Source organism: Parasteatoda tepidariorum, chromosome 7, assembly GCF_982258835.1.
Source record: "Parasteatoda tepidariorum strain Cologne lab strain chromosome 7, Ptep-v5.0, whole genome shotgun sequence".
In the NCBI taxonomy this organism is placed as follows: Eukaryota; Metazoa; Arthropoda; class Arachnida; order Araneae; family Theridiidae; genus Parasteatoda; species Parasteatoda tepidariorum.
Window position 1 is genome coordinate 79,411,787 of NC_141761.1, and position 27,706 is coordinate 79,439,492.

A 27,706-nucleotide genomic window follows, 5' to 3' on the forward strand; every position below is an offset into this window, starting at 1 on the left:
TTAGAGAGAAAAAAAAATAAAAAAAACTTGCTTTTCGTTGTAATGTTTATATCTAATTTGAATTGAATTTACTAGTACACTTTATTTATTGTTTTTTATTCTCTTGCTGAAATATAATTAAATATCGTCTTTTATAATCTCTTATATTTATAAACATGTTATCTTTCTATTGATTGCATTATTTAATGTTTATTTTTTATATGAGAAGTTGCTTTATATGTTGTGCTAATTAATTGACGTATATATAAATTTTGGATAATGTAATGATTTATTCGGTATATCATTTGTTTAAAATTGTGATTTCACTCTTGATGCTGAAGTAAAAATAGTAAATAAACGTCTTAGAATGATATCTAGTTTGTTCCAATTATTTCATAAAATTATTCTATCTCCGGTAGGATATTCCTCCAAAATTATAGCATTCGCATAATTTTTAAATGTGAAAATTTTATTGATCATTTTCTTACGAGCCACTTCGTATGGTAAAGTATGAAAAAATAATGACATCAGTTGCAGAAAAATCACGAGAGTAATAAATTTATTCTGTTATACATTTTTGTATTTACATACGGTGCTCGAAAAAGTAATAAAGAAAATGAAAAAATTAATAAAATTTGTCATGAATTAAAAGTTATCCTCCTACTGTCTGATGAAGTTAGACAAGATCCATTAAACCGTTAACCCTCAGAAAATCGAGAACCAGAAGGGGACGTATAGGTCTCCACTGGAAATACCCTAACTGTCCACTGTGCAGAGGCCTGCTGTGCTTGACATTTAAAGCAGACTGCAAAGATCCTCCTGACCTCAAAGAACGAGAGACTTTGTGCGTCTAGTTGCCAATCTTGAAAATGCCGTTTATGAGGCTCTATAACAGTTGAGAGCAAGCGACAAACCCGGCTCTTTGCCCGCAAATGAGTGGTGACAGGAAGAAGTCTTTCAATCTTTTGAAATTTCAGATTTAACCTTAGATTGATGCCCTAAGTAGGTAAGAGCCAAGGAGGATGTAGAGTGACCGCTTGGCCATTGCCATAGATGTCACCATGGGATGGGATTCACTGAAAATAATCATTGTGGAGCTTTGAAGTAAGTTTAAATTTTGGAAGAATGGAAATGCTTGTTTTATCTCCAACTGTAATTAAGGTGTTAAAGGGAACTGTGACTATCTAGAGGTCTCCGTAGTCACGCTTGTTGAGAGTTAAAAGCTGGGGTAATGTATATAATATTTTAGGAAAGGCATTTCTTTCAGTAGGGAATTGAAAATAATACATATATTAGCTTCTTATTCCTGAAGTATTCATATTTTCTAAATTGTTTAGAAGATTTCCATATCAGTATGTGCACCAAAATAATTGCCAAGCTGTGGCAACTTCTAGGAAGTAGCCTGTATGAAATTTTAAAGAAAATGAACATTACAAAAGTAGATCAACTAGAAAATTATAATTTGTATTGCAACCGGGCAAACTTCTTTGAATTTTTAAAAAAAAAATCTGATTTTAAATTTTTTTTCGTGTTTTGCTGATTGTAGTTGGCATAAGCAGGTTCCGATATGGAGATATCCACAAATTTTTTTATAATGGATGGGGATTTTAATAACATCGATTGTAATGTTAATGTCTAGCTGTAGTTTAGACAAGGGGAGGGCCTCTAAGATTCGGATCCCCCCTGCAGTGACAAAAAAGTATGTTACAATTGAATTTTGGGGTCTGAATAGAAATCGTTAACTTTTACAGGTTCTTAGTTAACTCGAGTAAAAGGTAATTTATTCCAGTATCTTGCATATTTACTATAGTTGTAGGTTTTTTTCTTCATCTAGTTAATTCAATTTAAGAAAATATATTTATTCGATTAAACTATTTTCCTCAATCGTTTGATTATGAAAATTTTATTATCTTTACTTATTTTTTAGTTTTTTAAATTGCTTTCCATTACTATGTTTTTATTGCAAGCTGAAAGTAGATTATATATGAAACAAAGACCATTCTATAAAAAGACAAATCTCAAAACTGATGATTCTGTTTTGACACATATATTTTGTTTTAATACTCCAAAGGCTTGTTTGATAAATGTACACAAAAAATAGTTGAAAACATTATTTAATGTAAATTTAAATAATCAGAAATGCAGAATAATCTTATTTACAAATTGAATATAATGGCAAAAATTGCTTAAATGTGAGAAGAAAAATAATCGAGTATTGTCAGTATTTGAACATTTTTCCTGTCATTAAGTTCATACACTGTCATCACTGTTTCATATCATGCTTATATAATTTAAAAATTTAGGTACAATGTTACTAAATTGGTTTGGTAAATTGGTTCATTTTCATTTTTTTCTAATTATTTATTTTTGAAAAAGATCAAACATCTCTATAAATGTTAAATTTAATTGATTTTTTTAATACTCAGATTTAATAAGGTGGTTCTCAGCATGATTTATCTATTCTGAATTAAAGTACATTGCTTTAATGGATTTATTAATAAAATTGACTTACTGTTATATATATATATTATTGCACTTATATTTATAAAATTGAAGATAAAAAATGGTTAAATAAGTACTTCAAATTTTACTATGTTTCATTCACTTTGTCGTCATCTTTATATCCAAAAAGTGTTAGATCCTCACTGAAATAAACATATGGCTACAATATTGTCTGCTTTGTTATTCTTCGGAATTATTTCATGCATTCTGTTATTAAATTTATCTCCATGTGTTAACTGATGATAATTTTAACCTATGTTTTTTTCTATTTATCTTAAGAGAATCAAAGCGTGCACTGTGCAAGAAATTATTTAGATGTAAGGAAATAGATTACCAAACACTATTCCCATTAACCCTCTGAGCATTAGTCACAGCTTTTCCAAACTTTTGAATGCCGGCTTTCCTGCACCAAAAAACAGGTTCTTTATGTTATCGAATAGGAAATTACCATGGCTGCCAAACTGTTCCGATTTCTTAGTCTTGTTCCGAAAATGTGATTTTTTTTTCGTGTTAATTTTTTTAAACTTTTCATCAATTAGTTTTTTCAGGATAAGTTTGTGTTTAATATTGTTTTGAAAATAATTTCTAGTAATAGAAATTTCCATCACACTTTTTCTTACAAAGGTAAATAATTTTAATTAAAAATAGTTGTTTTTACAAGTTTTTAGTAAAATAATTTTATAAATATTTCATTATTTTGAAATAATGTGTATTTAGGTTTATTTGGTTTTTCTGCTTATTTTGGTTTATCTGTTGAGGTTAATAACATTTTTTTAAAGTTCAGTTCTGTCATCAAAAACTAGAGAAATGGGCTACATGTTTTATGTTTGTTAAAAAAGTGTAATATTTGTTAATTTTGCCAAGGTTTTTTTTTAAAGTGTGTAAGGTTAGCTACGGTAGAACAAGAACTGTGAATTAATAGATTTTAATACTGATTTTTTTTTTGTGCTTAATTTTCCCAGTAATTCATTTGTAATATATATATTATTCCATAATGTATATTATTCTTTTAAAAACTTTTGTAATATCATTTAAAAGAAATTCATTCATGTAAATTGTGTAATTTATTTATGCATTATTTTTAAAATTTTATTTATCTTGTATAATTTTGCATCTTGAGTGAAATATGTTTACAATCCTTAACATATTTATTTTCCAGTTGATAAGAATTTTTCCTTAACTTAATAATGTCAATTTTACAAGTGTAATGGTTTATGATTTAAAATGATACATTATAAGATCAAAGAGTCATATATAAAAAGTAAGCTAATTTCATTTTTGAAATTTAACTATGTTATATTATGTCAGCAAGGATATGATATTGCTTAAAAGGTGACTTGTACTCTTCTATTAGAATTGCATAAATTGCAACTTTTCGCCTCATTCATATTGTGGACACTAACTTTATTATGTCATCTAATTGATTACTTCATTTTTTTTTTACAAATCATATTACAGTTTCAGAATGTCTTATCTATTGTCTTGATGAAGATGGTAAAAATGTATGAAAAAATTTTCTTTATTTTTTCCCAATTTATTATTCACCTGAAGTATAAAGTGTAAAAAATTTGATGTTTTTCATTAAAATGTACTGTCTTTAATGCAAAAAGTTTTTCCTTATTTCGTATATTTAAAATTATGGTTAGAAAATCTAGGTCTGTCTTTATTTGGTCTTTCAACAATGCATAATGACTTCAACCAGATTAAATATGTTTATTTTTTTTTATTACGTCTTATCATGTTGTTTATTGCAGATAATTCTACTTGTTTCTATGTTTAGATAATTAAATTAATTATACCATAATTACATTTTTTTTATTTTTCTTTCTCTTTTGCTTTGGTTCCTAATTTATTTTTATATTTTCAGCTTTATTGCAAGACACATTTCTACCACTAAGCCAGGGATTGAATTCTTCAAAGACTGAGCAGTTTTATAGAAGAGTTAAAGTTTATCACTGTAGTTTTTGTTCATATATCACCGATTATAAAACTAATTTAAAAAATCATGAATTAACTCACAGTGGTTTTCATCCTTTCAAATGCTCAATCTGTGACAAAGGATTTACTCAAAAAGGCAATATGAAAACCCACTTACTTAGACATCATACAAAGTCAGATCAATAGACATTTATGGCTTTACAAATTTTGCAATTTGTAAGTTTTAATGAGTGAAAAAAATTAATATGAAAAATTTTGAAGAAAAATAAATTTATTTTTTTTTTTTACTTTATTTATTTTTATGTAAGTATTTAGCAATAATTTAAAAGTATTCTTAGTTTAAAAATAGCTTAATAAAAAAAAAAAGAGGTTTGCCATTTTTACTTTGTCTTTAGCAAAGTTAAGCAATAATGATTTTGTAGAGTATCCAATTAGTAAATTGTTTTCTAGAATTTTTTTTAAGAATTAATTGAACTCAACATAATAAAAGAGTTAAGAAAAGATAAAGATTTTTATAAGTTAACTGGAATTGAATGACTAATTTGTCATTTTTATTTACTATGGATTTTTATTGTTCTAATAAATTGCTTCATAATTATTTTTTGTCCTATAAATTGTTATTGCAAAAGAGGCCATAATTATCATTTAGTGATGTTGATCAGTTATGCCATAAATTTTGTTTTGGTTTACTTTCTAATTAAATTATAGTTTAATTTGTGTTGCCAGTGATTTCTAAAATCACTTTTTAATTGATAATTTTTACTATGTTACATATTATATATGTATTTCATCTATATATTATATGTACAGATCAAGTGTGAAGTACTTCAAATTTTTCTTTCTACATTTGTATATTGTTTGTTATTTTTCTACATTTTTTAGTTTCGTTGTAGTTTTAAAATGCATATTTTCTACTTTCATTTATAAAATCTCTGGTTTTTGTTTTGTTTATTATGCTCCAGACTCAATGTAAACTACTACAAATTGTTCAAGGGAGAAATTTTTTCATTTTCTTGGCCTATATAAATCTTAAAATTTTTATTTACCTTCTTTTATATTTTTATAAAGTATGCATATTTTTATAGTTTTTTTCAATCTACTTTGCTTCATTTTTCAAATTTTGATGGCACTAATTAGATTTTAATAAAGTAGTTTCCACTTAATGTGATCGCAGTTATTGTTATCATAATCACTCGATCCATATTTTTGCTATTCATTTGTATGTTAAAATTATTGTTTTCTGTGATTATTACACTGTTCAATGTTATTAGTGTTTTTATTTCTTTTTCTGAAAATCATCTTAAGTCTAGTATTCAGCGGGAACCTGCATTTCTCTCATGCAGAATATTGCAAAAAAGTTGATCAAAAAACAGGGTTGCAAAAAGGCATTCCTGAAAAAGACCAGCTTTTATTTTTTTAAAATAAAAAAAAATGCCAATCTTTATTGACTTTTTAGTATTTTTTAAATGACCAAAAAAGTAAAATAACATAAGTAAAATATGCGATGCTAGTTTTTCTCTCTTTAAAGAGCATTCATAATAGATAATAAATAGCTAAAAACAGATTTCATGAATAGATAAAATTTTATTCATTTTAATAATGCATTTGCTGCTCCATATTTTCTTCAAAACGGAGCATTTTGTTCTGAATTTGTTCTAAACCCATTATTCAATCAGTAACTCATCCTAATTTTGCTTTAAATTGATTCAGTATTATAATTTTTTAAAATCCTACTAAATTTTTAAATAAATTAGTCATTTTATATAAAACTACAATTTATTCAAAGTAATTATTATATTTTATTTAATAAGTTGAAGAATTAGTATTTATAATTAATTTTATATTATTCATTCACTTATGCTGCATTAAATTAGTTGATTTCTAATTGTAGTTCAAAATAGTTTAACAATATTGTTCTTAACACTTCCAAGGTAGAAGCTGTTGCTTCAACTATTTCAAAAGTGCACAAGTTAATGCTCCAAATTGTTTCTAATATGAAATCACATCAATGTAGTAATTAACTAACAATTTTATATGTTTTTTATGTTATTAAAATTTTTGAAAAAGATTAGTTCTAATAAAAGTTTTTTTAGTAGGTTTAAACCATAAAATTTGAACTTCTTTTTTTAGTCTTTCTAAAACACGTTAGCTCTGCTAAAAAACTGAAGAAATAATAGAACATCCTTCAAATATGACAACTCAAGAGTGACTTTTAGACGGGAAGTACAATACTGTTTCAATAACTTTAAAGCATGAACAATTTATAAATGAGCTTCTTGGAAAAATTTAGACAATTAACAATTGATGATTTTTTTAAAATTATGTTTAAATTTTATGTTTTAAAGGAAACATACAGTACATAATATAATGAGTTGTTTTGTTTAATTTTATTTTCAAACTTGATATCTATAGCTTAAATTGATTAATTTATTAAATTTCATGATTCGTTTATTGTTATCAATCAGTTAATTGTCATTGAAATCATTGTGTCCAAACGTGATCACATTAAGTGGAGACTGCTGTATCATATTTTTATGATAAGTAGTGCTTATTTTCAAAAATAAAATGCTTGTTAAGTTTTTTTTTTGTAAGAACTTTAGGGGCATTTCCAGAAACATAATATTTTATCAATGACAAAATGTAAAAAAAAAATGTTCAAGTGCATGTCCCCAAATTTGTTTATGTATTTTACATTGAAAATAAAATATTTTTATCAACATGGATTTTTAATTAAACATTGTAGACAAACAAGAGGTTGTTATGTAAATATTTAAAAATTTTATTTATTTTAAAGTACTTGAACTGTAAGAAAAAATTAACACTCATTTAATCATCATAGTTTCTTACTAAATCACTGTTAGTAAAATTGTTTATTTTCATTGTTTCTGAATTACAAGTATATTTTTAGGGTATTTAATATTATGTACTTGTGTACTTTCTTTTTTTGTATAAATTGGTTTTAATTTTCTCAGTTGAGAACCAGTGTTGAAAAGTAGATCAGATTTCAATTAAAATTATATTTTTAAATTTTTGCTATCTGCAAAAAACCATGCCACCAGCAAAAAGCTTAAAAAATGGCATTTATATTCATCTTTTTTAATTCTCTAATATTTTTTTTTTCAGTAGTGAGTTTCAAAGGTGTTAGTGGAACAAGGTGTGGCTCATTTAAGGAAGTAGCAGGATATGGCAAGTTCAAGTGTAACTTGTGTTCTTATTCTACAAATGTTAAAACCAATTGGAAAAATCATCAGTTAACACACACTGGACTTCGTCCTTTCACTTGTGAAACTTGTGGTAATAAATTCACTACGAAAGGCAGTATGAAACGGCATGAACTTACTCATTCAAACCTTTTTAAAAACTTATATTTATCTTGAATATTTTATATGAAAATAAATTGTTTAGTTTGTTAATATATATATTTAAATTGTTTTTAGTTTTAAAGCTATTGAAGTATACTTGGTAATAATTATTATAAAAAAGTCTCCTTACTGCCAAATGCTTCTCCATTCATTAACATAAACTAAGACCAATTTGCATCCTAGAGAGAAATCAACTGCATAAGCAGTTAAATGTGTAAAAAGTGATAAATTTTCTATTAGTACTAGCATGTAATTCTTTTTTCTTCTTAACTTAAAATTTTAAAGTTGTTTGATAGTACAGTAGGGAACCGATTATCCGTAACGATCGGGACCATTGCTATTCCGGATAACTGATTTTTCCGGTTTTCTGAATCGTTACAAAATGCCGTTTTTTTTATTGTTAAATCCAACTGAAAAAAAAAAAAAAAAAAAAAATTGGAAATAATCTTAAAAAGAAGAAAAAACGATGAAGTAATACACTAATTATTATTTCCAAAATGATGGTATGGTAAACATCTTTAAAAAAAGAACGAAAAATCCTAAAATCTTATGGGGAAATTTTTTTTTTTTATTAAAAATGGCGGGAAAATTTACCGAATTTCGTTCCGGTTTTTTGGTTTCCAGATAACGGGTTCTGTACTGTAGTACATTTCAATGCATTTTTGTCTTCATTTTTCTAAAACAGTGTGCGTAGCATTTGTAAAAAGTACTTAAAGGTGCTTTTTTGGGGATTTCGTTTTTAAAAGCTTTTAAAGGTGCTTTTTTCAGCTGGCGTTTTTAAAAAGTCCTTATTTTCCGAATTTTTTTTTTCTTCCTCTTTAGTGATATCTGGTGAATCCCATGCATTTTATGAAAAATGGGGAGTTCGCTACGTAATCATTCACACGGACTTCATGTCGTACCCACGTTATGACTTGCGCATGCGCGCACACTTGAAACCGAAACCCGAGTGCTCCAACTGGGATAGAGAATATCAGATCCTTATGAAATGTTTTTCTTTTTAATTTATTTTAATTTTGTTCTTGTTTATTTTATTTTACTTCTAACACTTTTTTTGACGTAGGGGGTAAGGGTACTTTTGTTCCGAGTTCAGGGTCAAGTTGAATTCACTCGGTGATGTGGGAAAGTACTGATTGTTTCGATTTACTTTTTGGTTTTTTTTTTAACGCTAAAAGTGTTTATAAAAAGTTTTTCTTTTTCAATAATATCATTGATTAAATATGAATTTTTTGAGTGCTTAAAAATTTTTGTAAAGTGCTTGAAAAGTTTTTAAAAAGTGCTTATTTTTGATTCAGAGATTTGGCTACGCACCCTGTAAAATTTTGTTACTATTTTTAAAAGATTATTTTAATATTTTACTTATTTCAAAAATTTTTTAGACATTTGTTTTGAATAAATGAATTTAAACATTCTAGTTCTTTCCAAATGTTTTTAGACTTCTTTTTGTAATAATAATATTGATCAAATTATATAAAATACTGATATCAAATACAATTAACCATCAGCAAAATTGTGATGTCTGATTTCTTATTTTTGTATTATGCACTAATTACTAATTTAAGTAAATCTTTATAGTAAGTGATAATAACTTATTAAAGATATATTTACTATTTGATGCAATATTATATATGGCAGAATTTCTGCAATTTGTTTCTAGAGCAGTAATTTTTGAGTTCAATAAAGCAACAAAATTTTCAAAAGCAAAAAAACTGACTTCAAAAATTTTATGGAAATTTTGTTAGTAAATGTTATTTGGATTTATTTTATGATATTTTCAATGCACTTTTCTTAAATGGATAAGGTGTGGTGTACATGAATTGCAAAGCTTGTTAAAATATTAATGATTTAAATTTTTGCTCAGAAGTGCTGCATTTCAATATTTTCATCCAAAAATGAATAACAACTACACTGATAGGTCTGACATGCTCAAAAATACCATACCTGCTTTCAACTGTGATGTTTGAACTGATGCTCCCTACAGTGGACTCCATATACAGTGTTGAATAACAAATCCTTACTTTATTGTATTGCACTAGATACCTAAACTGGCTCTAACTCCACCATCTTCTATATCTTGTGCCCAGTCTTCTCTGGATTGTTCTTTAAAAGTTGCTTATTATCATCAACTGATTTTAAATTTTGCTAGATTATTTAATTGTTTTATATTTTGATTTTTCAGCTATAAGGTTTGATAATAGTTTGGCTAGACGAGGCTCGGTGGACATTGTAACCAGGCGTGAAATCTTTCAACCTAAGTTCAAGTGTCACTTGTGCTCATATTCCACAAACATAAAAACTAATTTGAAGAATCATGAATTAACGCACAGCGGACTTCGTCCTTTCACTTGTACAACTTGTGGTAAAAAGTTCTCTCTAAAAGGCAATCTGAAACAGCATGAAATTATCCATTTGTTAAGACTTTGAAACTTTTTCCTAACATGGTAGTTTTATATGAAAAAAAATCATTGTTCTGTTTCATTCTATTCCATATTTTGATGTTTTTAATATTTTTTTATACTAATAAAAAAGACTTTAAATATTCCTAGAATGTCACTCTTTTTTTTTCCTTTATTTTTTTACTGTATATATTCAACTTATGTTTCTTAAAAATGCAAATTTAATAAGTGTGAAAAAATATGGTTATTTTTATTAAATAATGTGAATATTCAAGTTGTGTTGAGAACTGTCAGGTCGAGCATGTGGTAGATTTTCAATGAAGTTTTATTCTACTCAATTTAGCTTCATTAGATATATCTCTTTCAAGATCCTTAAGCTTAGAATAAAAACGATCTGAGATTTAGTAAAAATATGGTATTTTCCTGAAGGATCCTATAAAGCAAGAGAAATGTTTCATGACAAATTCTGTTTCAACTCATTGGTATTTCGAAATTGAAAGTATTGTAAAAAGTAAGTTTTGGTTAATCCAGAATAAAGCATGAACTTTCTCAAAGTTTTTTTCGAAATACAGTCGAATTTCGATCCACTCTTCATGTATTTCCCCCCCCCCCCCTGTATTCATCATATTATTTTAACAATCCTATCACACTTGCTTTTCTTATAATGCTAACCATATAGATTATTTTTTTAAACTACCCGATTGCCACGTCTATCTAAATAGAAATTCTACTGATATTTTATAAAATTAATTTAAATTAAATCGTTTTAAGATGAAAAACAGTAACTCTTGTTGCTAATGAAGAAGATAAAAATAAACATTTGTTACAGCGGAACCTGACTATTTAAAGATGTTATTGAATAAAATATATTCAAGTTCATGAGAGGATACATAAAAGTCTAGTTTTGAGATAGACTGACCCCAATCCAAAAATAGACTTTTATGTGCAAAAATGTTTAGTCTGAATCTTTGTTGTTTCAAAATATCCTTTAAATTATTTAATCTTGAAAAAGACATCTACAATTTCCAATCCTAAAAATTTTCTCGAAAATAATGACTACATGAAAATTATAAATATGAAATTATATTGTTAAACTAGTTTAGCAGTGATAAAGCAATTACTAAATGGTTGCAACATCTTTATATTGTAGTTAATTTTAATATTGGTTCAAATAATATCCCTTTTTATGATATTTATTTGGAATCCATGACCAGATTGTTGCTATGAACCTTTAAAAAAATTTGAGATTGTTTATCCACTGGTATTAGATTTTAAAACTTAAATTTTTTCTTTTTAATTTTTTAGCTTTGAAGTTTGGTGATTATAGTATGGTGAAACATGGCTCATTTAAAGTTGTAACAAGTTACGATCTTGATGCCAAGTTCAAGTGTAATTTGTGTCAGTATTGCACAAATATTAAAACTAATTTGAAGAACCATCAATTAACACACAGTGGACTTCGTCCTTTTGCTTGTACAACTTGTGGTAAAAGATTTTCTACCAAAGGAAATATGAAACAGCATTCACTTACTCATGTTACTTTCAAACTTTGAAAAAATACTTACCCTTTCTTGATAGATTTTTATAGAAATAAATTATTCTTTAATTATTCCTCATTTTTGTATAATTACGTTTCTGTATGTAAATAACAAAAAAAAAGGACACAAAAAGCTTGCCAATCTATCTTCTTTTTACATGAGATATTTAATTTTAAACTTAATATAGTGCTCCATAAAATAATAACCTACATTTTTTTTTAATTTTAAATAAATAAGATATTTTTTTATTATTATTATTTATATTTAAATATTATTATAGTATTTTTTTAAAATTATACTTTCATGTTTCACTATTTATTGCTCAATAAATTATATTTGATGACAAAAATAATTAAAGTTTATAAAATTAAGTGAATAATGAGGCCATAATTTCTTGCCGCGAAATTATGGCCTTACAAATTTTTTTAAATTCATTTTAATTATGTGAAAAATGTAAGTTATGTCTAAAAGGATAGCACCTTAAACCTGACTAGTGTGCAGTTGCGGATTGACTTTCTTTTTATGAAGCTAAATTTGTTTTCTATGTGTAAGGAGTCTCAAGATTTTATCAATTTAATTATAACAAATATTCTAAAATACTCTATGAACTAAAATACTTAAAACGAATCTTATAACCTAAAAATTATGTTGTGAGGTTGGATAAAGTGCATGATATCTTAATTGTGTTATGGTTCATTTGACTGCCCATCCCTATAATTTAAAGAGTATTTAACCAGTATTTTGTTCTGGTAATTCTGTATTTTGGTAAATTGTTATTCTTGTACATCTGTGGGTTTTTTTAAATAAAATTTTCTAAATAAATATCTGCCTAACTCGAGTCAATTTAAACTTTTTCAATATTTAGTGTGAGTTGCAATGCATTTGTTTAAATTATGTCAAAAATTCTGATGCCGTTAAAAAAAACTAAACTTTGGCAACCAGTACAAAGTTTAGTTTGCATTCTGAATTCTTATTTTTGTCTTAGCCTTTAAGGTTTTTTAAATTATTGATGAATTATTATCCTAAAACTTATAACATATGAAAAAAAAAAAATTTCTTGTACAAAAAAAGCTTAATTTTCAATTTTTTTCTCATTTAGCAAGTTTTGTTTTAATTTATCACTTTACATATACCAAATACTTCTAAAAGTTATGGTTGATTTAAATCTATATAAAAAAGTTGTGACTGAGGCTATAAATTTCTGAATTTTTATAAATAAATTTCTGATTTTTTTATAAATAAAATTCTGATTATTTTTGTCATAAATTTTAATTAATTGAGAAAAAAATATTGTCAGATAACAATTATGAACATAGTGATTAGGAGAAAACATTTAAAAATGTATTTCAAATTGAAGAATATTTAGATGAGGCTATAATTTTATTTACACTCTGGAAAAAATAAATTTATCTGATGTCTTTATAACTATGTTAATATTGATGTACTTTTTACTGTTTGCATTCAGTTTTATCCTTAGTAAATAAACATTTATTAGTGGGGGGAAAATGTTTCAAAAATGATTAGTGATTAAACAGTTTTGAAAATATGTAATATTCAATATGTTTCATGAAAAGTTAAAAAAATCTATTAATTCACACGTGATTTCTATGTATGAGCTATTACACACTTTCTTATAGAACTAATTGCTGACGTATCCCCCCCCCCCTCCTCGTTTATATTCAATATGTTTGCTGAAGAACAAAAGAGGGTTTGCTGTGAAAAAAAATGTTCTTCACAAATTGTGTTTACTTAGGAATGTTTTAAAGTTTTGTTCAAGTTTATGATAAATAAAGTGTTATTATAATAAATATTAAATGACCTTTTTTTTCAAAATAATATTAGAATATAAACCTTTGTTTTAGTTACAAGATGGGTTGAAAGTAATTTACAAAGATCTAGAAGATTCCATATGCCAGAAACTGAAGATCAGCTTCATAAAAGACACAGATGCAAATTTTGCCCATATTCCACTGACGTTTCTACTCATTTGACTGATCATGAATTGATTCATATTGGTGTACGCCCTTACAGTTGTTCCATTTGTGGAAGAGGATTTACTCAAAAAAGCAATATGAAGCAGCATACATTGATACATTTTAGAGATAACCAGAAACAAACTCCTTAACCAAGTTAAACCCTTTAATGCCCTATTCTACCAAGTATATTTTGTATATTTATTAACTTATATCTGCCCGGCATTATATACACTATCATTGATTGAGTGCCCACATTTTTTATTATCGTTTATACTACTATATAATTAATGAATTTTCGCCATTTCCACCAACTATAGAATTTTTGTAGCTCTAGAAATTAATTTCACTTGTGGTGAAAAAGAAAATGTATTCATACTTTAATATATTTGAATTTAAAGAATTTTAATTCCACAACTACAAATAGCATGATCTCCCGTGCATAAAATGTTTTTTCTTTGCTGTTATTTTTTACCGCCTTATTTGAAGTAATAGTTTTACTATCTAAAAATTTTTTGTATTGACCAGATTATTATCGTAGAAAAACCATTTTTCGTTCCCATTGATAATACACTTTAAAAATGGATAATTTTCTTTACTTTGAGTAAATCACAGATGCCCATGTTACATGGCGTGGCACCAAAAGTTCTTAAGAGTCAGTTGCAGTAATTGTATAAACGTGAAATGATTTGTTAAATAAATTTTTGAATCTGTGATTAGGGAAGTATAGTATGGATAAACATCAAGTTTTTTTAGTTTGTTAAGAAAAGTTTTTTTTCAATAAAGATAATTTAGTGTCTTAGCATTGTCCTCACCCCTGTCAGTTGCAGTACCTTTGACCAGTTTTCTAACATATAAAAATATTATCTCATGAGTACCTCACCTTTTGTATGCAGTAAATGTATTATTGTATTAAGTAATTGTATGCCTGAGCATACTTTCTTTTATCAAATTCTGAAATTGACTTGTCATTCTTAAATGAAATTTATAATGAAAATTAAAACAGCTGCTAGAGAAAACTTATGGGGTCAGTGTTGCTTTTGTATACTATAGAACATTACTATTTCACCTATATATGATGTATATTTTTTCACTCAACAATCCTATATAACCAGCTCCGTAAATATTAAGTTATAAATGTGTTTTAACTTTTATATGTGTATATGTTTCAGTTGTGAATTTCGAAGGCGATAGTATGGTGAGACAAGGCCTTTTCAAGGTTATAACAAGACACGAATTCTTTCATGCCAAGTTTAAGTGTAGCTTGTGTCCATATTCCACAAATGTTAAAACTAATCTGAAAAATCATCAATTAACTCACAGTGGACTTCGACCTTTCACTTGTTCAACTTGTGGTAAATGTTTCTCTCAAAAAGGCAATATGAAACAACATGAAATTACTCACATGTTAAAACCTTAAAATAATTTTTCTGTTTTCCTAGCTTTATATTGTGATAAATTATTGTTAAATTTCTTGTTATTTTATACTTATATGCATTTTTTTTTTTTTTTTTTTTTGTAGGAATGCATTTTTTGTTAATATAGCAAGTATTTTTAATGTTCTGTTTTACTTTACTTTTTCATGTTTTTTACTTGATATATTAATTTATACTCAATAATTTTTGCCTTCTTATCCTTGTTTTTGAATGTCAAATGCTGATAATCTGAATTGATTGATGCTATAATTTACTTCTACTTTACAAGTTGTAAGATAACTCCAATTTGTATACATTTCATTGAAGTATAATTAAGGCCATTTTGAACCTTGATAAGTTTTATTTAAAAAGTAAAAAAGTTAATATCATTTAAAAATTTTGTAACTTTGTGTAATTTTTTGCTTGCCATTTTGTGTCAAAATAATTAAGTCAATGGGATTTGAGAAAAGTGCCAACCCCATGGGCATAGCAAGTATCAAATTTTTGAAAGGGACGAAATTAAAATACACAGTCATAATAATTATCTAAATTTCTCATATAAGAAAAAAATTTCTTATGTCTGAAAAAAAAAACTATTTTTATCTCTTTCTTTTTTTTTTAACTATGGTGAATTTAAGTCGGATGATTCATAAAAAATTTCTTAACTTGTCTGAATTATTCAAGGGCACTTTTTAGATTTTTCATTATTAAGAAGGGCATATAACCACTGTCTTTCCCCTCTCCACCAATGATGCTGACGGCCCTCGGGACAATAAGGACCCCAAATTCTCCTTTATAATTTTATGGCAATAGTGTCCATGAAATACGAGTCTATTAAATAAATGAATAGGTTTGAGGAAAGTTTTTGCGATTTCTATTTGATAAGTTGATACCACTTTTGTTAAATAAATTTCTAAGTTACACTTTTTTGAACATTTGTTATTTAGTTATAGGTTAAATAAAGTTTTTTTGTTTATAAAATATCCATTTTAAAAAAAGGACGAGATTCTTGTCTCTATCTGGGACGAGTTGATCTACTGTGGGTCGATTTCATAATAAACCTCTGAGAAGTTTTTGATCTCAGCCTGGCCATGTTTTTGAACATTTATTGAAATGGAAGTTAGAAGTAATTGTTGCGTATAAATAAAATGAATTTAAAAAATTGTTTCATTTATAAATTATGTATAATATTCTATGGCTACTAAGTTGTAAATAACTTCCTAAACTAAGTCACATACAGTCCTGTTGAATTATAGTTTGTCTAAAGTAAGATCTCCCCTAGCCATTCGTCTGGACCAGTGGTGTCTAACAAGGTATAACTATTTCAAGTAGGGATGGGGGGTAATAGTTTAGGACAGGTTTCAGCTCAGGTCAGCGAAAGATAAGGAATCTTTTTCTTCTGTCTTCTGTGTTAGCCCTAGAGTGAAAAGAAGCTATCCTCCTTGAAATGTGCTATTCTTGTTTTCAAAGTAGCAGACGGCCCCAGACTTTGTGGCGAGAGGAGTTCTTACCATAGACAAACTATATGTATAAAATACTTCTTTTCAAAATTAAGAAGTATGGATCTATTTTGTTGAGACTAGTTTACAATGTCCTGATTGCTGTATTAAAACTTTATTCTAATATTTATAAAATTAGAATGAATAGCTTTTCTTTCATTGTTAAATTTCTATTAAAAGTTTTAAAATCATTTGTCATATCTTTGATTTATCTTAAGTCATGTAAGTTTTATTCATTTTTTATGTATGCATTTTGATTATTTTATTTTTCATTGTTCTCTTTTGAGATAAAAATTTTTTAAGTTTTTCTAGTCAATTGAAAAATATGAGAAAGATTACAAACTCTTCTCTCAGAGTCTTATGAAAAAATTAATGTCTTTTAGTTATAGTATATCAAGTACTGTGTTTTAATAATAGAATAGAAATTTTTGCATCAGATTATGTATCTCCTTGTATGCCAGTATTTATTCTGCATTTAAATGGAATACTAAATTATTTATATTAAAGACATGTAAAACCTTTTTTATACTGTTTCAGTTAATCTAATAATGTAAAATATTTATAGAGAATAAATTTTGTTGTGTAAAAATTCAAGACTGCTGATATTGTCCGTTGTTTTCATGTCCATGCGCTGTATGTGCTATATTTATTGCTGACCTATGTTAATGGATTATTAAAACATTAAATTCTTTTATTTTTGTCCTGTAAAGATTTGCGTGTTCACATGTTCAAAACTGCTGATTAAGTTATCTTTCTTGATTTTTTAACTTTGTAAAAAGAATTCTGAATGACCAATAGCTATTCTGACATTGCTTGATGTTTTAATTATCTATGGAATTATCTGAATGGCCTGCATAATTTTTTTAACTCTACAGTTTTTATCTATATTGATTCCAAAAGACAATACTCTTCCAAGTGAGCTGTATATTCAGTCCTCTTATGATATTTCAAAATAAAAATTTTAAAGTTTTATTGATTCAGATGTTTAAACATTAAATACGATTTTACATGAATAATATACATAAATAAAACTAATGTTTTTGTGCATTAGAGACTAAGATTAAAGATTTTAAGAAATTGATGCAGTAACTGGTAATCTTTAGATTAAAAATTAAGCCTTCAATGGAAATATTTGACATGAATTTGGCAAGAAATATATAGCTTTTAAAATATAATTTTTTAGCTGCTATATTAATATATTTTGACCCATGCCCTTATTTTGGATGCACTCTTTGTCACACACTCTTTTACTTTCTTGTTTCTATGTATTGTTTCTTTTTTCAAACAATTTCAAGTGTTTTAAATATTTATTCGATTTATTTTTTGCCATGTTTAAAAGAAATAAATGAAACAAAATTGAAAATATTTTTTTTATTGATTTTTAACAGTATCATAATATATAAGTTGTTCTTTACAACTTTATTGATAACGATGTTCATTATGTATCTAAGTGTGCAACTTGATATTCCTTTCATTTTGTGTTGCATATTATTAGATATAAAATTGCAATATGTAGCCCCATATCTTTGTTTTTTACTGCATTTACTACATTGCAAATAGTACACTAATTTACAATAGCCACATTATTTGATTTATTTTTCCTTATATTGATCTGGATAATTCAATATCCAGGTAAATTTTATTTCTATCATTTATGTTAAAAAGAAGAACATAATGGAATCCAATTCTTATAATACTTTTTCTGATAAGTTCATATTTAATACTTTTATGTGTTTTTTTTTCTAGCAGTCAAGAGAGTCAAAATGGCCGCATCTAATTTTCATTTTTCATCTCGGGTATCATCTTTACATCACGAGAATACACCCAAGAGGTTTCATTGTTCATTTTGCTCCTATTCCACTAATGTCTCTACTAATATCAAAATGCACTCTTTAATACATACTGGTGAACGTCCTTTTACTTGCAGCAAATGCAATAAAAGTTTCACTCAGAAGATTTCTCTGAAAGGTCACATGCTTACACATTTAAAGAACAACTAAAAGAAACTTCAGATGTGTTTTTATATTACTATGTTAATTTCATGTGCCATGTGTGTTGTAATATGTGTTCCTTTCAATTTACTTGTGTGTGACTTTTTGTGAAGTGGAAATTTGTAACTGCATGTGTAAAACCTGTTAGAGTTCTTGAAAATGTTTCTAATTAATCAATATATATGTGTGTGTGTGTTCATAAAATAGTTGCATATTAAATTAAAAATTATAGGAAGCGGTGTATTTTTTTTCCATTATAGTCTTATTCGGAATAAAACCAACTATAAGAAATAAAGTAAAAAGCAATGCTTTTCTATTTATAAATTTAGTTATCTAAAAAAATTTGTTTATTTTTAATGTTATTTTGATCTTGATAGTTAGGTCAGTTTAGTATTTGAGTGCTCTGAATGATCACAAATTGGTTCATATTGGTGTTCGTTCATTGAATTGTTCTATACACCACACAATCATGACCAAAAAAAATATCACGAAAAAACTAAAGTTGTCTCGTGTCTTTTCCCAATCAGCTTCTTATCAAAATTTTGCATTGCTTTAAAACTAGTCTCTTGAACCTAAAAAAAATTCATAAATGGTATTATTTCTCTCACCAAAACTTATTACTAGTATTAGAAAATTAAATATTTTAAAATTTTTAATTTGATGTTTTTAATGAAACAACTATATTGCCCTACAAAATAGTTTTATATTTAAATCAATTCTAGAAAATTTTATCAGTTATTTTTTTTTCATATTTTTGTTATGTAAAAATTCATGCAAATTATTATATTTTACTTCTGTATTCAAAAATGTGATGTTGTCTTCCTGCTCATTATTGAAAACAATTGTGTGTTATAAGTCCTTTATATAAAGTTTTTGCATCTAAATGAATCTGATCATCTGAAATAAAAAATAAATCAATTTTATCTACTTATTTAAGTTTCTGATGTCAGACCTTGAGGAAATTTTTTGTCTTACATATGTATGTTTTCTTGTAAATCTTTTTTATTAAAAAATTTATAGGAATATTGAATTTGAGAAATTGAATCGGTAAGTTATTAAATGATTAAAAACTTCATTTGCTTCACAAATATACAAATTCAAAATAACAGTCAACATGTTTCAAGTGCTCAAAAATAAGTACCCATTATCAAGACTTGCCAGATGTGAATGAGAAAAAACAAAAGTGATTTGAAGTAAAAAGTATAAAATTTCCAAAGAAAAATGGGAAAATAAAATTAATAAACAAAACAAGAGAAACTACAGTAACCGAGAGAAATAAGGTTTAAAACAGAACAAAGCAAAAAACTTCAGTGGCCAAGAGGGGCAAAACAAAGTAAAATGCATTTCTACATGCTATGGAGAGGTTGTGAGGAACTAATGTTGTTAATAAGGGTATCAGCATTCTTATGAATAATCTGGCATGTCACGAAAATTGGCAGCTATTTTTGAGTGTTTGAAACATGTTCAGTTGATTAATATGTTTCTTGATTTTTCATTATTTAAAATAATTAGAATTGTAGTGTAACTAAGACATACTTTATGCTATTTCTCATCATGAATAACAAGGTAAATTTTTTTAAGCAAAAAGCAACTTGATTAAAGCACAAAAGAAAGTACATAAATAAACATAATATAGTTTCAGTTTAATAAACAAGAACCTTCCTCGGTGTCTAAATGCCAAATAATTGTAGAAAAATGACAAACACATGTAAAGTGGTTTAATAATTGGGAAAGAGGAACAAATTTAATTAAGTATTACTTCACATTGTATTACGCTATTCTTTGTTGGATATTATTATTATTATTTTCTTCGTGTATTTTGCATTTGGGGTGAAATTTCAGCCATGATTAAATTCTGTTATCATTGTGTGAGTTACTAACAGTAATATCTGAGCTGAAGAAAACCAATTTTTCAAACTATTTTGCATGATATATATTTCTTGACTGTTTGTTGTCTCGTAATATGGCATACTCCTGATAATCCAGTCATAATAAAATTATATTGTATTTTAGACCTTATTAATCTTATTATGAAAAAATATATATTTTTCTGTTGACTCATACTCCTAAATATCCAGCTAATAATTTGAAAAAGGTGTCACATTCAATGGGCAAATGCAGATAAACCAAAATTATTTATTTTGTAATTTACATATTAATTTGTTTGAATTTTATATTTTTTATTTGTTCGTGTAAAATAAATAGGTATACATAACTGAAATGTTGTTTATTTTGATATGTTATTTTTTTATTATTATATTACCTCTTCACTTCATAGGGAGCATAGAGTATATTTAGACTCTCCATCTCACCCTGTTGGTATCAAACACTTTATTTATCTCTGTGTTTTGTTTATTGTCTGTAATTCATTCATAATAGCTCTGTGCTATGTCATTTTAGATCTGCTCCTCTTTTGTTTACTTTGGGGTGTCAATTCCAGCGCTTGTTTTACTTCGAATTTTTTTCGGGTGTTCAATAGTGTGTCTAATCCATCGCCATTTGGGTTCTCTGATTTCTATTTCTGTTTGTGTTTGCTTACTGATTTAGAATAATGCATTGTTAGATATTTTATGAAACTATTTTATATTAAGAATTTTTCTGATACGTTTGTTGATAAAAGCCTGTATAACTTATTTGTATTTATTTTCAAGTTGTACCATGTTTCTGATCTATATAAAAGTACTGATTTAACATTTGAGTTGCATATTCTTATTTTGTCCTGCATTGCCCAAAATTGATTTCGAATAGCAAAAATTCAACCTACTGACAATATCTTGATATGTACCTCCTCTGTGTTTTATAATTGATCTTTGATATTATACTACTTGTTAATTAAACTGAATATAAAACTAACCCCTTTTTATTTTTACTTATTTTTCTAACATTACTTATTAACAAAACTTTAAGAATTTATATCTTTAACACATCCATTGAGAGATTTCTGCCAAATCCTAGTAGTAGAATATGCAATGTTAATATTTGACATTTTATAGCTTATTCTTGCTCTCCAGCCATTGAGCTCTACATTTAATTCCATGTACTGTTTAATTTTATTTTTTATAATTAAAAAAATTTTTTATTTTATTCTCTATTTTATAATTCAAGATAGTTTATAGATTCTTAATTTAGAGAATGTTTTATTTGCCTTTCAGGCTACACACCTTCCCTATAATTTTAAAAATTAATAATTGTTTACTGTTAAGAAGAATATTTAATGTGTCATTGTTAAGTATATCAATATCTCATTTTATTTACTATTTATAATGCATTTCCTATTTTCTGCTAAAAACTCATTCAACAAAGCATGCTGAGACAACCAAATGTATTGCTAAATTAATGCATAAGTAAGTAATTTCCATTCTACATATGGTGTCTTGTTCAACCAGTAGTGGCAAAATTTTTTTTCTTTCTATCTAACAACATTTTTTATTTACTGATGTGAATGGTATTAGAGCATTTTGTTGATATGTGTTTTTCTGTTTAAAATTGTATTATCTTTCCTTTTATGTAACCAATCCGTGTTTTAATATTCATATAAAGTTAGTAACTTTCTCTAAATATTAGGAACACTTTAAGTTAATTGAATATTTTTGTTATGTTTGTATTAAATGCACGAAATAAATTATTTTATTTTCTGTAGGAGAGAGGGCAGCTTTTTGGAGGTAAAAGGTTACTGTAGTCACATTCTCCATTTATATATTCTCCCGTTTACTAGTTACTAAAGGTTTCTGTAGTAATATTCTCTGTCACATATTCTTCCGTTTATTTAACTTTTTCCATTGACCTAAATTTTAAATGTCTATCTTGAAATCAGTATTTTTTTTTTTTAAATCTATATTATTATCATGCTATACTATATTATGTTTTGTATCACTTTGAGCACACTTGTTTTCATTAAATAATGTCTCAAAGTCAATTTAGTGTAATTGTTTTCATGATTTTATTGTCAAGAAATCCATCTCTAATGAAATAATTCTACCTACAGCTTGTAAAGAAAGTTAAATTTACTTTTCAAAAATGTGCAACTCTGTATTTGTGTTCTGTAGTAAACATTATGCATATGGCTCTTAAAATTCAAGATTAATCAGCTTTAAGAATATCCTTGTAAAATTTATGTTTAACTATATTACTAGTTTGAAAAATGCTGATAAGCAGATCCACATTTCGCATTAAAATAATTAAAATGTTAAATTAATTTTAAAAAGTGAATAATTTTATTTAATATTTATATCAGTTACAAGAAATAATAATTAAAGAAAAATCTAATTACTACTTCATTAAAAAAATCTTAATTTAGAGCTTAATTTTAATATTTTATGTATGTAAAAATTACTATTACTTATTTTTTGATATGAAATGCATATTCATCTTTATAACTTCTATAAAAGAAATTATATGTTATAGATAAAAGAAAATTATAATTATTTTCTATTTAAGCTGGAAATTTGAGGCTAATTTTTCATAAATTTTCACTTTTACATCTTATAAATTTTAAACCAGCTTCATACTTTGAGAAATCACTCCAAAGTTTTTTTAAATATCATGCTAGTTCTCAGAAAATTTTTCTGTTTTGTTATATTTTTAAGAATTTCTTTATTTAATAAGTTTATTTTGCATAGAAATTAAAAAAAAAAATTTCTTTTCTTTTCAAACATAGTTTATTTTCTTATTTTTTTATTTCACTTTTGCATTTAGTACTACTTTTTAAGTTAATTATCTTTGATTACAGCAAATATCTTTATTGCAGATTTGGAATCAATAAATGCACATGTGGAGTTAAAGAAACATCAATTGAAAGAAAGAGCTTTTAAAAAATATGTGTGTGAATTTTGTTCTTATTCTACAAGCATAGTTACACATTTCAAGAATCACACAATGGTTCACAAAGGCATACGTCCCTTTACTTGCCCAGTCTGTGGAAAATCTTTCACCCAGAAGGGAAATGCAAAACAACACATGATAACTCACTCTAAACTCAGATAGATCCAATGATAACCAATGATAAGTGTTCTCCTGAATTGAAAAAGGGACAACCTATTAATCTTGTCTTCTTCTTTTTTTAAAGTTTTATATAATAAATCACTTCTTAGTAAAACATCAGAAAAGTTTTTTTTTATTCAATTTATTTCAGCTTAAGTAAAAGTTAAATAAAATTGTATATTTCATTTTATAGACTGAAAAGAAAAATCTGTTTTATTGATTATGGGTTATTAAGTATAAGTAAAGTAATCCCTTAGCAGCTTGTTGGCCAAGGGAGTCATGAAGATTAAGGACCACAATTTCGTGACCAACAGCTTAATTGTGGGAATGTTATTAGCATTGCACACAGGCCACTTTGAAATACCTGACAAGCTGGTACCCTTCAATCTGAATCATCATCTTCAAACCACCACTTGCATTTTAACCCCAGATCTTCACTGCAACAGTTCAGGGCCTGAACCACTGAGCCAGAGTGCAAAAAAATGTTTATGGACCTCTGGAGGGTTCCTCCTCCGCATAGTTGGTATTTCAGAAAACGACCTGGAAGTGCCTTGCTTTTTGAGGAACCTAGAAGCCAGCAGACTTGTTTATCTCGCTTTGCAAGTGGTCACTTGAGGTGTCTCTCGTATGTTCAGGGGCAAAAGACTTTTGGACTTTGCACTAAATGTAGGACTGCTCAGGCTTCGCACGAGCATATTCTAAACTGTTTCGATTTTAAGATCGACGAGGTTTTTTCTAAACCTCCTCTGTTTTTAGACTTCCTGGACATTTTTGGACTTATGGGGTCTAATTAGGATGGACCTCTTGGGGATTAGAAACAACAACCACTGAGCCATGGCGTTTCAATTAAATAGAATATTCTATTTCAATATAAAGTGTATTTAATGCATGTAGAAGAATTGCCACTAATGTGTATTACTTTCTGAGCAAGTGCCTATTTTGAGACATTGTAATCTTTATACTATCATAAAAAGTGTTAAACAGTCATAAAAGCAAAATCATTTATATAAATATTGAGTGATGGCCAAAATAATTTCTTACACGCTCTTCTGTCCCAGATTTGAGTCCTGCCTAAAACTCTCATATGGCTTCTGGCCTTTGCTTACCATATTGTTGAATTAGAATTTATTTTCACAATTTGTGCATGCACGGATGATATTGTAATTATTGCAAGAGTAAAAAATAGACTATCTAATGCAATTAATAGAAGAACTTACAGAAAAACAAATGAAATTGGTCTAAATATTAATGGAATCAAAATGAAATTCATGATTATGTCGAAGGTGGAAGAGAGAGGACAAATATGAAATTTAAAAATTGATAAAATTATTCAGTGCAGAAAGACCTTTACTTATTTTGGTAACGAAATAAACAATAAATTTGAAATTTATGACTGAATAAACAGATACAAAATGGAGATAAGGTAGCGTTTCAAATTAATGAATAACTGAAAAGTAAATTAATTTCAAGAAAATGTAAAATGCAGACATATAAAACAATAATAAGGCCAATAGTAACATAGAGTTTATCCAACAACAATGAAAATATATTAAACTTTGAGCTTAGAAGAATTTATCAAGCCATTAATGAAAATTAAACATGGATAAAAGGATATAAGCATGAAATCGAAAGTTAATTAAAAGGAAAAGCATGAGATTTATCAAAGCTAAAATTATACAGTGAATAGGACAAGTCAAAAGAATGAAGAAAAAAAGAAAACAGAATCGTCTAAGAAAATTATTCTAGGAAAAGAGGAAGACCAAAGCTAAGATGGCTGGATCAAGTTCGGGAAAATCTGAAAAAAATGAAAATAAAAAATTGGAAGAAGAATTCTGTGAAAAGAGTAATAAGGAATTCTATTGTAGAGAGAGCCAGTGCGGCAGAATTAGAAAAGAAGACATTATAAATGGTGTATCTTTTTTTTTTCTAAAAAAAAAAAAATTATCTGCTTTTACTTAAAATTTGATTTGCTGTGGTACTTGAATTACAAACTGTTCAGTTTTAAATTGTGTAAAAGTTAGAAGTTAATCTTTTGTATATTTTAAATGGATATGATTAGAAGAGTATGCCATTTTAGCATTTTGATACTACAACTTTGAGTGAAAGAAACATATTCCAGACAAACTTAAGAGACAGTGTGTTTGTTGCCAATTTTTTTTTTTTTTTTGTGAATTTCAAATTTGCTTTGCATCAAAATACTGCTATATTTTATTTGATCAGTGTGCAAATTGTTCAGAAATGATTAAAAAAAAAAAACTTGCTTTTCTAGTTTCACTTATATTAGGAGTTTACATATTTATCTTAAAGTATCTTTATATATATACATAAGAAAATTAATGCTAACAAAACTTGAATTTACTTTTTCCAGAGGCATGAAAATTTTTTAAAATCATTCTCTTTTTTGTTTTTAGTTATCAATGTATGATTTATTAATATTCATGATTATAGCTTTTAAAAATGATGATGAATAAGATTTCAACCTGAAATATATTATAATCAACTTTGTTCTTTTCAGATGCTATTATTTCTGCAATTAAGATTGACAAGAAAATTCTGCATTTATGCCCATTTTGTAAATATTCTTCAATTTATACTACTCATGTTAAAGATCATCTCAAAAGGCATACAGGAGAAAAGCCATTTAAATGTATTCTTTGTAATAAGTGCTTCACTAGAAATTCTAGTTTACAAAGCCATGCTAAATTATGTCAGAAGAAACTGGAGTTCGTTCTTTAAGAAAGATGATGGTGTTAATTGCACATCAATTTCATATCCATATGAGTACTTTGTAACTCATTATCAGCCACTTATTTTTAATGGAAATGCGCATACTCGATGTGTGGGCAAAGTGACCACTCTCAGGTTTTAATCAGTAAAATTATTAAAATATGTAATTGAAATTTTAATATTATGTTTCAATTCCTGTAATAGTTTTTAAACACTAAAGACACAGCAGTGATTTTGCTGATGCTACTATTAGCGAGAATTGAGAAAAAATGGCGTTTAGGCCAAAGATAATCAAATTTCAAATATGCATAAAAAATATTTACTTTTTAATTTTTTACTGAGTATTACATTAACTTACATTATTGCTTTTCCTTGATTCTGGAGTTTTCTCAGTCTAATTAAAAACTCTTCAAACATAATTAACTTATTTTGAAATTCTTTATTTTGCTTATCAATAAATAGAATAATTTTGAATCAGAGCTCACTTTTTGTATTAAAGGACCCAGAAATTTGAAAGTTCTCTGTTCTAAGGTCCTGTAGCTTACAATGTCTTTTCAAATTGTACAAAGTAAGAGAAATAAGCAAATCATATTAAGTGTAAATTTGTATTAAGTGTAAATTGTAATAAACATAAACTAAAATAATGCTCATTAAAAATAAGTAATTTTTCACAAAATAAAGTAAATAATAATTATTTATCAATGTAATATGATTTATCAAAAATCAAAATTGTATTGGGATTTATAAACCTATTTCCTGACCTAAAAATAACAAAAGAAATTCAATATATAAATTGTTTAAAAGCTCTGCCAATGACTAGTTGTCTGTTTTGCACGGCCACGGCAAATAAGAATGATCCTTCCTGTTTTTACAACATTACTGAAAAATGTGTCTTAGGAAAAATTTCATGAATGGTTTAACATTTAATTTTAACGGCAACCACAAAATCAAATTGCTTAACAAAGAATAATTATTATACTAATTTTTAACTACAATCAACAATTTGTGCTATTCATATTAAATCAGACATTAGGAAAATAAAAACTAACAAAATGTTTAAAAAAAAATTATAGAAAATTTTGCTTACCAATTCTAAAATTACAGCTAACCTTGAAATCATTCATGCCAACAGTTTTGCTTAGTTTTAGTATGTTATCTGAACAAAAAAGTGGCCATTTTGCCTGACTACCTCCTACCATTTAGTTTTTATGGTAATCTCTTTGATGTTTAAAATTTTTTCAGTAATTAATTAAAAGTTTTTATCTACCACTCATTGAAACAATTGTTCATTTTTTATGTATATTTTATCAACAGAATGGATCATGTCATTTTAATGCACATCATTGCGGAGTGTATGCAATGTTTAATAGCATTTGTGATGTACATAGTTTTAATATTTAAAACCG

At 26.6% G+C, this 27,706-nt stretch overlaps 1 protein-coding gene across 4 annotated transcripts; it reads left to right on the forward strand.

The window, feature by feature from the left end:
• Positions 1-27,367, forward strand: LOC122269538 (zinc finger and BTB domain-containing protein 41-like). 4 transcript variants are annotated; one of them, XM_087168123.1, is made up of 3 exons: positions 1-74; positions 4,349-7,713; positions 9,961-27,367. In XM_087168123.1, the coding sequence occupies exons 2-3, from the start codon at positions 7,494-7,496 to the stop codon at positions 10,203-10,205; spliced, it is 465 nt and encodes a 154-aa protein (XP_087024249.1). In that variant the 5' UTR covers positions 1-74; positions 4,349-7,493; the 3' UTR covers positions 10,206-27,367. The 4 variants fall into 4 exon arrangements, 3 of the variants coding, with proteins under 3 accessions (XP_087024249.1, XP_087024248.1, XP_087024250.1); XR_006225249.3 differs by lacking the exons at positions 1-74; positions 9,961-27,367 and adding an exon at positions 102-3,983 and having other exon boundaries at positions 4,349-4,635; positions 7,543-8,160; XM_087168122.1 differs by lacking the exon at positions 1-74 and adding an exon at positions 106-3,983.
• The last annotated feature ends 339 nt before the right edge of the window (positions 27,368-27,706 follow it).

Bases quoted from the DNA above. Each gene is read 5' to 3' on its own strand.
- LOC122269538 (XM_087168123.1), top strand. From the start codon at position 7,494: ATGGCATTTATATTCATCTTTTTTAATTCTCTAATATTTTTTTTTTCA. The intron at 7,714-9,960 runs GTAATAAATTCA...TTGATTTTTCAG, and splicing joins TTTCACTTGTGAAACTTGTG to CTATAAGGTTTGATAATAGT.